Source organism: Natator depressus, chromosome 1 (assembly GCF_965152275.1).
Source record: "Natator depressus isolate rNatDep1 chromosome 1, rNatDep2.hap1, whole genome shotgun sequence".
In the NCBI taxonomy this organism is placed as follows: Eukaryota; Metazoa; Chordata; order Testudines; family Cheloniidae; genus Natator; species Natator depressus.
The window spans coordinates 197115421-197125900 of record NC_134234.1 but is presented as its reverse complement, the minus strand read 5'-3'; the positions used below and the strand labels follow the sequence as shown (position 1 = coordinate 197125900).

The 10480-nt window shown below is 43.8% G+C and overlaps 1 protein-coding gene across 1 annotated transcript in view; it reads left to right on the top strand.

Moving 5' to 3' along the window:
* The first annotated feature begins 551 nt into the window (after nucleotides 1–551).
* Nucleotides 552–10480, top strand: part of LOC141999907 (coagulation factor V-like) — a 67533-nt gene continuing 57604 nt past the window's right edge. Inside the window, exons 1-4 of the mRNA XM_074973783.1 lie at nucleotides 552–795; nucleotides 4143–4234; nucleotides 6237–6359; nucleotides 8661–8873. Of these exons, the coding sequence (XP_074829884.1) occupies nucleotides 635–795; nucleotides 4143–4234; nucleotides 6237–6359; nucleotides 8661–8873 (589 nt within the window). The 5' untranslated portion in view covers nucleotides 552–634. The remainder of the gene's footprint in view (nucleotides 796–4142; nucleotides 4235–6236; nucleotides 6360–8660; nucleotides 8874–10480) is intronic.

Genomic DNA, 10480 nt, shown 5'->3' with positions numbered 1-10480 from the left:
AAATGTTGATGTCAAATTTCAACAATGTCAACAAATTTTCACTCAAGAAAATCATTTTAGAGACTTTTTTTTTATAAGTCTCTAGAGCCTGTCAGTCCCCAGGCCCTGAACTATTTCTTGCTCTTTATCACCCAGCATGCCAGGTTTGCAGGATGCAGGATCTTTCCCCCTCAAAATTGGAATAATCCCTGAAATCCAAGGATATGTGACATCTCTAGCCAGGTCCCTGCCCCCAGTGCCAGCACTGCCCCTATGCTTCATCACCCTGCAACTCAGCCACATAAACAGTTTTTATTTGGGCCGCTGCCCCTAATACCCTACTGCCCTAGTAGGCAACGACCCAGCCAACCAACTCTGCCTTATGTGGTTGAGACTGCTTGTCCTCTGTGCTTGGCACACAGCAGGGAAGATGTGGGGGAGGGAGGGAAAGGCAGCCTGAGCAGCTGTTTATCTCCCCTCTGATTCCTGTCAGCAGCAGGAGGAGGTGAAGAGCAATGACCTGGGTGTCACTAACACCACCCCCCCCCTTCTTGCATCACGAACCACAGTGAAAGCATTTCCCCAGCAGTAGCAGCAAAAGCAGCAGCCACTGCCTCATGTGTCTCCCAGTGTGACATCAGCAGGAGCTTGCACCATGGGGCTCCCCTGCACGCACCTCCTTCTCTTGATGCTGCTTGGTTTGTGGTGGCCAGGTTTGGCGTGGCATCGGGTGGGAGCAGCTCGGGTCCGGGAGCATTACATAGCCGCAGAGACCACCAGCTGGAGCTACAGACCCCAGTCCAAAGAACAGTTCAGGTAAGAGTAGGAAGATGTGGAGGCAACCAGCTCCCTCCTGGGCTGAAAGGGACTTGAGTCTCCTGAGGAGTTTGTGCAGAGCTGGGCTTAGGGCCTGATCCAGCCTATGGAAGTCGATAAGAGTCTGCATTGATTCCAGTTGGATGAAGCCCTTAATTCAGTTCAATGTTATCAGCTGTTTTATTCACAGAATGTGATTTTTTGGAGCAGTTTTTATTGATGCCATTTTGACAAAGGCAAACTTGGACTCAGTCCCATGTCCTCTGTGCCCCCCAAACTGTCACTGGGGTCAATCCTACATTGAGAATTTTTGCATGAGTCTCGGGAGATTCTGCAGCTAGGTGAAAACATCAGAATCTCAGCTTTCATTTCAACAGTAAAAAAAAGTTTCTGGCCCTCACAGTTGTGTAGAAAAGCTCAAAAGCCACAAGGCAAATAAAAAAACTCTCAACATTATTATCTGTTTAAAATCTCATAATTTGGGGGGAAATTTGAAGTTATTTTTATTTGCTTTTTGGTCACACTCACGTCACATTTTCCAAGTTTTCTCTGCAACCACTAAAAATGTACTGTTTTGGGGGGGGGGTAATTATTTTTTATTTTTTTAAAAAGCTGAGATTCTCATGCAAACTTTTGATTCAAGTGACTGGGGCTTTAAGAAAAAACATCAAATGTCACAGAACTAACCAAAAAAATCACCAGAGTTGGCAAAACTACATCTATTTTTAAATAAGAAAAGATCCTTACAAAAAGCACCATAGATTTTTAAAAATGTAAATGAATAATCTAGTTTACTTTCTTTATGGTTGCTTACTAAGTACATTTCTTCAGCTGAGGTGATGAATACACAACAGTCAGTTTCACCATGTTCATGCTTTCCGCTCAGTTTCACTTTCAGGTTCCCATGGCAACACTGACAAATTTTTTGGGATTAGTATTTTTTTTTGTGGTTAAACCCCCCCCTCCCCCCCAATAAGTACCAAAAGGTAAATGACTTACAGCTGATATATGCTGCTGAATACTGCAGGCTTCATGGGATCTCCAACAGAATTATGCAATTTTACAACTCTTCAAAGCTGCAAGAACAGACCCTACAAAACCAGACAGTACTATATAGGTGTAACACAGTAGGGTAGAGGTTACAGTAATAATATAAAGAACAGGAGTACTAGTGGCACCTTAGAGACTAACAAATTTCATGGGCTTATGCTCTAATAAATTGGTTAGTCTCTAAGGTGCCACAAGTCGTCCTGTTCTTTTTGCAGATACAGCCTAACACGGCTGCTACTCTGAAACCAGTAATAATATAGGAGACCTACATGAATAGGGAGAGGAGGGAAGGACCCAGGAGGGAAAAGGTGGAGGGGTTAGGTGGCATGGAAGTCGGACAGTCTTTGAGCCGTTTGAATGTTTTTTATTCAAATGTGTCTCGAAAGGGGGCCCAAAACTTCTCTGAATGCATTTAATTGATCTCTAAAGTGATTACCTATTCTTTTATTGGCTGCTAACTCAGAAAGAAGTTGGTCCAATAAAAGATGTTACCTCACCCACCTTGTCTTGCTCATGTCCTGGGACCAACACAGCTACACCAACACTAAAAACAACTCAGGTCTCAATAGGACTGCTCTATTTTGGGCAATTTTTTACAAACAAAATCTCATGTTTTTGAACATTTGAGGCTGGCAGTGCTGTATATGATATGACCAGGTGTAATTTTTCAGTGCACCCTGCCCTCCAAACATACACCGTTTGGGCTTGCCTTCATATGTCCATGACGTTTCCAAGCTGCTCTTTGGTTTCTTTTGTGCTACGTGTATGTCTCCCACTCATCGCTGTGTATAGAAACCAAGCTGGCTAGAGGTTTGGCTCTGTTTACACACACTGGCAGGTCAAAGATTATTTCTGGCTGTACGTTATTGCTAATCCTGGCAGAAACGTTTCAGATTTTTGAAATTTCAATTCAAGATTTTCATGAAAAAATGTCAGGTTTTTCTAATGATTCTCTTCCTATTGTCATAACTTCCTTCTTCCTACGCCCCAGGGTCGGTCAGGCAAGTTCCATCAAACATCATAACATGAGGTCACATATCACCTTTGTGAGGACAAACTCTTGCAGGGAAAAACTCAGCAGTGAGCTCTATAGATCAGAACCTTCTCTTGCTGAAGTCAATGACAAAATTCCTGTTAACTCATAGGGTCCCCAGTTCTGCTCCCCATGGAGTAGACACCTATGGCGTTTCTGCCCGATTCTTTCCTTGCAGGAAAGTGATTTAGGGTAATCCACAGCCTTGCAGGGCAGCAGATCTGCTCTGAACTCAGAGGCTGGATCCTGAGCCATCACCATGGGCTGACCTCCCCTTCATCTACCTGCCCTGCCTCCCTGTCTGTGTACTGTCATCAACTTCCCCCTACCAAGCCTGTGCCTTACATTCCTGAAAGGAAGGTAGGAGACTTTGAGAGGGAGTTGTTGCTGAACGCCCCCTGCAGTAGTTACCAAGAAATCTACCAATCAGCTAGGGATGCATGACACAAAATGTAGCGGCTCTGCCCCTCCAACCTTCATTTCAGCTCAACACCCATCATCCAAGAGCCATGTGCGCTCTTCCTCTTGCTTGCTTGGGTTCCTTCTACAGCACAGGGTATGGGATCCATTTGTGCATATACTTTTATGCATCAAAAGGTAAAGACAGTTGCCACATTTCCCAAGAAGCAATTTCCTGAATGGCTTTGATCCCTGGGCTGACTTATAAGAGGCCAGTTTGCTCTTTCAAAGGGGAACGAATCACATTTTCTTTTTTACCTAAAAGTCACAGCAGTTACAGATAATTGCCACACTGAATGATTGTGCTGAGATCATTGCAGGTGACATTGAAAATGAAGCACAGGGATGGGGGATCCAGGTTCTGCTCCCATCTCTACAGTACACTTCCTTCGTGACCTTGGCCAGGTCACTTCAGCTCTCTGGATTCCTATTCCCCCAACTATGAAATAAGGAAACTCATACCAATCTCACAGTAGAGCCGAAAGGAGCCACAGCATAGCAAAACGTGGTTTGTTACATTATTAAACTCTATCACAATAGTGTCCAGAAGCCCCACCTGCGACTGGGGCTCCATTGTGCTAAGTGCTGAATGAACATGTACTAAGAGACTCCCTGTCCCCAAGAGCTTACACTCTAAATGGACACAATGGGAGGGGAAACAGATGAAATGATTTACCCAAGTGACAGAGCCAAGAATCGAAGCCAGGTCTCCAGAGGCCCAGTCTCCTGCCCACTCCACTGGACCACACTGAATAGCTAAGGACTTTTACCTTTAATTTATTTTTTTTAATACTTCCTATTGCAGATTAGAAAATTCAGAGCCTGTGTTTAAGAAAATTGCCTATAGAGAGTATGAAGCAGATTTTAAGAAAGCAAAACCAACAGATACTTTCTCAGGTAAGCAGCAAATAACTTTCAAAGCCAATTTCTTCCATGGGCAGGAAAACATAACCAGGAAATTTTGACTGTCTTCCCTATTGCATGTTTCTAATATATTGTTATAATCATACTGTTGCAGAATGATCCCTTCTGTGGGATCATTCGTGCTCCTGGAACATCATCTGTGTGATGGGTCTGTATGCGGTGCCATTGCTGGCCATACAGGCGTACATACTGCAGCATTTGCAGAATATGTGGGCACCCATTTTTGGAGGTATTTCCAGAACTTGAAAAATGTGGGTGTTGCTCCCTTCCACTGCTATCAATCTCCCACACATGTAGCGCTGTGCAAAACAGTCACACTGAGCACACTCAATCCTCCAACCCCAGGCTCTGTTTGACACCATTTGCCATCCTCTGCCTGGGCTCATGATGGATCAGTGCACAGCTGCAGAGGCTCTCCCCTTAGTATTCCCCATGATGGATTCCACCACTCCTGTACTCAAACACACCCTCTCCCTACACTCCACTCCAAGGTTTAGTTGAACAGAAGACATGTGATAATTGTGAGGCAGAAAACACACTCTCACGCTCTGCACAGAGCCTAACACAATTGCTCTTTTACTTAATCACATAAAGCACAAGACAATACAGATCATATAGAACACAAGAACCATCCTAAGCGCAATGTGCCTCGCTAGCTCACTCTTCCCTTGGGAGTCCTTGGAGGGACACCTGTGTCCAGGAAGGTAGGCAGGCAGGGTTTCCCCTGCCTCATGCAGGCTGTTACATGTTGGGTGGCTTATCCCACATGGAGTTTCCTTCCCCCAGCCTGTGACCTTGCTCTCTCCTGCACAGTGCTTCCCCTTCCTGTGTGGCTCTCTGCATTGATATGCCCCTTTCCAATACTTGGCTTCCTTTGTTCTATCTTTTGGTAACTTTTCATTGTTCCATAAAAGCCCTCCCCTCAGATAGGATGGGTAAAACTGGCTTTTCCCTATGATGCAGTCACTGGGTGGAGTGAGGTGCTACTCATTGACAGGTGCTACATATTTACAGGTAAATGTCTAGTTAAATAAAAAGAAACCACCTTTGCAAGGGTTTGATCCATTTGTGCATCAACGTCAATGGAAAAAATCCTTTTGACTGCAGTGGAAGATGCCTCAGGCCATCGCTACAATACCATTCTTACCAACCCCATTTCCTCAGCATGCGTTCTGTGACTGCAGGAGCTTTTCTTCCCTGATTGTGAGTATATCTACACTGCACTGGGAAGTGTGATACCAGCGCAGATATGCATACCCACACTAGCTTAAATGTAGCTAACATGGCTAAAAGTAGCAAAGAAGATGCAGGAGCATGGGCTTCAGTGTGGGCTCCTCCTAGGTACGTACTGACATTGTTAGCCTGCACCTCGGTCTGCGCTATTGCATCTTTTCTGCTATTCTTAGCCATGCTATCTAGATTAAAGCCGCTTGGCAAGGCATTCCCATGCTAGCAACGGCATGTCCCACTGAAGTGGAGGCATACTTTGTGTTGTGAAGGCTGTTGCTCTGGATGTTGCATTAAACACTCCCTAAGAGTTCTGTCTGCTTTCCTAAAACTCTGCTAGTACTGGTGACTAATTTGTAAAGGGAGAAATCCTCTCCCCAACTTTTAAGCTGTCTGTTCACTAAACTTTCCATCGCCAGGAAACAGCCTTCTCTGTTCATGTGCAGAATTTTCCGATGATTTTCAGTGTCTTTTGCTGAATATATAATTCACGACCTCATTTACATTGGGCAACATCTTGTTAGATCCTTGTTTACCTTTCCACCATCCAGGTATTTCACAGCTAAATCACTGGATAGCATTAATCCTCATTGCACTGGCATTAAATCCTCTGCCTTTATTTTGTGCAACTTGTCCTTTAACAGGAGTTCACTCTCCCGCTCAGGAGAAGGTGTCTCTCTCCCTTTCACTAAGATGCACCATTTGATACTCATTATTTCTTGTTCTTTTTTATGCTGAATTTCTGCAGGACTTCTGGGACCAACTCTGCATGCTGAAGTGGGAGACACTTTAGTAGTTCACTTTAAGAACATGGCCAACAAACCACTGAGCATTCACCCACAAGGCATAGCTTACAACAAACTATCAGAAGGTATGTGCTATAAAATGCCATCTATTCTTTTTTTCTCCTCAAGACTATATAATCTTAGATAGAGGAGGGCCGAAAACCAAGTCCAGGGTATGGACACCATCGACCTTTGATGTCAGGTCGTAATTTGGGCAGCAAGCAGGATGTAATTTGGTCCCCAAGAAAACATGGGCTCCAAGGCTACCTAGGGACTTGAGGGGAATGCCTAGTATAGGTAAGACAGTATGTGTATAGGTCTCTTATTTTCAATCCATCTCTCTGAGTGCTGTGTACCTTTTGGCAAACAAATCATACTTCTGTTTTGAAGAGGCTGCTTCTGTGTCACTGCGTACTACCACTGACCACAGGCTCCCCAGGAGAACCTCGTGCAGGTGCCAAGCTGTTGGGCCTGCTCAATATCATGGTTGGCAACCAGGGAGGTGTGACCCAGAGACCAAGTCAGGGAGTGGTTGGATCAGGGGATCTCACCCCAAAAAGAAGTGGAGGCACAGCCCTGCCACTTGAAAGGGGTGCAGTTGGAACAGGGTCTCAGAAGGGGTGGCCTGCCCAGGGACTATGACAAAGGGTACTTGGTATTTCCCAAAGATACTTGGTATCTTGCTCAGCTTCTTGCAAGATCTGGCCTTTGGCTGTCAGATGTTAGAGGCATGGTACTAATATATCCTGCTGGTTGTCTAGAATGCCACAGAGACCAAATCAAACTTGAGTAAAGCTGTCAGTTTAAAACAGTGCCACTCTATCCTGCCAAATGATTTACCAACATCCATTAATAAAATTAAGGATGGAATCCAATTTGACGTTAACTTCTTCTAACTGGCGCTCAATCAGCTAGATTGCATAGAGCTGCAAGTGCAACAAGGGGGTAGAAAATAGAGTGGTGAGGGAGGAAATGCTCAGAAAATCCCCCAAAGACTGATGACCTGTGACCTTTGAATCCAGTCTGTGGCTGTTTGTGCACTAAATGAACTGCACAACATTGTCCTGCCTCCTCACACGCTGTTTACTCCAAAGAGCTACAGTTTTCAGAAAGAACCTTACCCTAAAGATTGGGAACTATCCTCCCATACAGTAAATGTTTAAATGTGTGTGTTAAAGAAAATGTATTTATATCCTTTCAGTTCCAAGGCTTTAGAGTTCAAGGTATTTGCCACCATTGGTAATGGGTTATTTATTACTGAATATGCGCCCAATTTGCACTTTGTGTTTCATTTTCACCAGTGCAAAGTGAATGTAAAGCACTTCCACGTCAGAATGGTAGCATTTTACACTCCCTTTGCACTGGTGTCAGTGACTGCACGTGGGCTGTCAGCTTGCAAATATTTAATTGCATTAGAGTTGATGATGTCATAGGTGGTTCAAATGTTTTGAATCTCAAAACAATATCTGGAAAAATGTTCTCCCTTTTCAGCAACTCTTGAGGGGGTTGGGATTTTTTTCAGATTTTGAAATTTTGTTGAAATTTCAAACTGTATGAATACATTTTTTGCAAAAACGTCCAAGATTTCCCAGCCCACCCCTCCTCCACCCCTCCACCCTCCCCAGTTGTAGATGATCTTGTTCCTTGCTATTAATCAGTTTGTCGGGAGAGCTCTCTGAGGTTTTGTTTATTGCCTTGTTCATATGGTGGGCCGAAGAGGAGTTTTGCTCTCAGCTGAGTAGGAGCAGAGTTGAGCTCTGTCTTGAGGAACGATCACATGTCACTGAAAATCTCCGATTCTGTTTGATGATGGTTCAGGTTGATATTTCACTGATTTCTTATCTTATTTGCAGCTACAATTTTGATAACCTCCATGAAACCTTCTTGTTAAGTGAACATTTTTATTGGCTGTAGACAATGCAAACAAATTAAATACATAAATGCAATGTTATCACCATTCAGATTTGTAATGCACAAAAGTTGGAAGGCTGCAGTGGCTCCTACAGGGCCAGTGTTATGGAAGGGGGCTGGACCAGGATCAGTGGAGAGCTGGTCAATTAGGCAGCTAGTACCTTCTCAATCACTCCTGAATCCAACCATGGAGAGGCTGAGCAGTTGTACTATGCTCCCCCACCACATCAGCCTGGGTAAATGAAACCGACTACTGGTCTTGATTCCGCTCTCAGGGACACCAGTGAGGATCGGGAGTAACTCTGCTGAAGTGAATGGAGTTACACCATTGTAAAGCTGGTGCAGGTGAGAGAAGAATCAAGCTCTCTGTGTATGGGTGGCAATGGTAGTAAAAACCCTGTTCACACGTTCATCAGTCCCTCCCTCCCTCCCTCAATGCCACCTCTACCTCCCTCTCTCGACTTCTACCTATGCAGGTTCCCTGTATGCTGACCGAACATCTTCTTTTGAAAAACTGGACGATGCTGTGCCTCCAGGCCTGGTGTATAAATACACATGGGAGATCACTGCAGAAATTGGGCCTAAAGAAGCCGACCCTCCCTGTCTCACCTATATCTATTACTCACATGAGAACATGGTGGTGGACTTTAACTCCGGTCTGATTGGAGCATTGCTTATATGTAAAAAAGGTAACCAAAATGCTTTGGGTAGACAAAAGCTATAAAATGTCGGCTGGTCTACTGTTTCAGTGGCCTAGCACATTCTGATAGTGTTGCTTTCTGTTGTGGTAATGATAAAAACAAAAAAACATAAAAATCAAGCTTGAAGATTGTATCATAATGTGAGAAGGCATTTCATTTCCCTCTTTCCTTCTCGTGTTTCTGGGCAGGCAGTTTAGAGGAAATTGATTTTTATTTCCTCTGTCTTTATTTTAGGGCTCAAGGTTACAGTGTTTGGGACTAGCTGTAATGCACACTAGTTTCTGGAATAATTCTAATTGTAGGCAGGGCTGGTAACACCGCTTTATATTAAAGTTGCCTGACATTTCCAATTTTGAGACCCCCAACTTCAGTTGCTTATAACTTTGTGAAACTTTAACTGTTCAGGCTGGAATTTACCATTCCAGGTGTCTGCCTCAGATTGAATTATTTTGGAAAGTTGTACCCAAAACTGTTCAACTGTTTCCGAGAACGAGGCTAGGAAGAAACACTTTGTTTTGCACATATTAAAAAACCACTAAGACTGTTTTGTTGAGAAACTCTAGCATCCTCATGCTTTGGAGCAGGAATGTGAAATTTAGCAAAGGGGGGTGGCCTTTCTGTTAGGGATGTGCTTTTTCTGTTCACATGAAAATCTGCAAAATTTGGCTGTGTTATAAGCCTTTGAAAAATTTCACTTTGCACATGCTTAGTAGTGTCATGCTAGAGTTTAGTGGCTAAAATCTCCAAAGATTCTGTCTTCACTGAGCATGCTCCATCCCCTCATTGATAGTAACTGCTATTCTATATGATCTCAAACAGACATTAGATACTTGCAGCAGATCTGAGATGGACATGAATCAGTGATCTAAGGGAACGTCTCCTTAGCTCCTTGTCAGTCCCCCGAGCCATCCATTCCACAGGATTATATGTTTTTCCTTTGCTAAAGGCTAGTATATGAGTTATTTAGTTTGGTTCTCTCCTTCCTTGAGAAAAGTTTGTTGTATGGAATGACTTGGGTAGAGCACATTGATTAAATGGGTTTGTACATTTAGTCATTCCAAAAACAAAACAAAACAAAACCCGGAGCCCACAATGTGATTCACACAAGTTCACCTCCGCACACATAGACTTCAAGAGGCTTCATGTGAGGGTGGGGCCTGCCCACTCACACTGCATTGTAGGATTGACACCATAGTCAATAATGTTCCTTTCAAGAATTTGGAATGTTAATGCTCTTGTATTATAAATTATCTATTATTATAGTCTCCTCCTCTCATCAGAGCTCTTTCCCTTTCGGTGTTTTATTGTGATCCTTGCTGGAAAGTTCTGATGATGTAGCTGATGTGACTGTGTATATGAATATTTTGAAAATATTTATTTTCCTTCCTTGTGTCAAGCTTCTCCAAAGTCATTTATATCTGTCTGAGTCCTGGGTGCAGCGCTTAATTTCTGCCAGTGCTGAGCCCCAGCACCTCTAGACTGAGCAGTTCATAGCCCCGGCACCTCAGGTCTTCCCGCATCACTTATGAAAGTAAAAAAATTGCTTGAGCCCCAGCACCTCTTTCATTACAAATTAAGCACTGCCTGGGCGATAC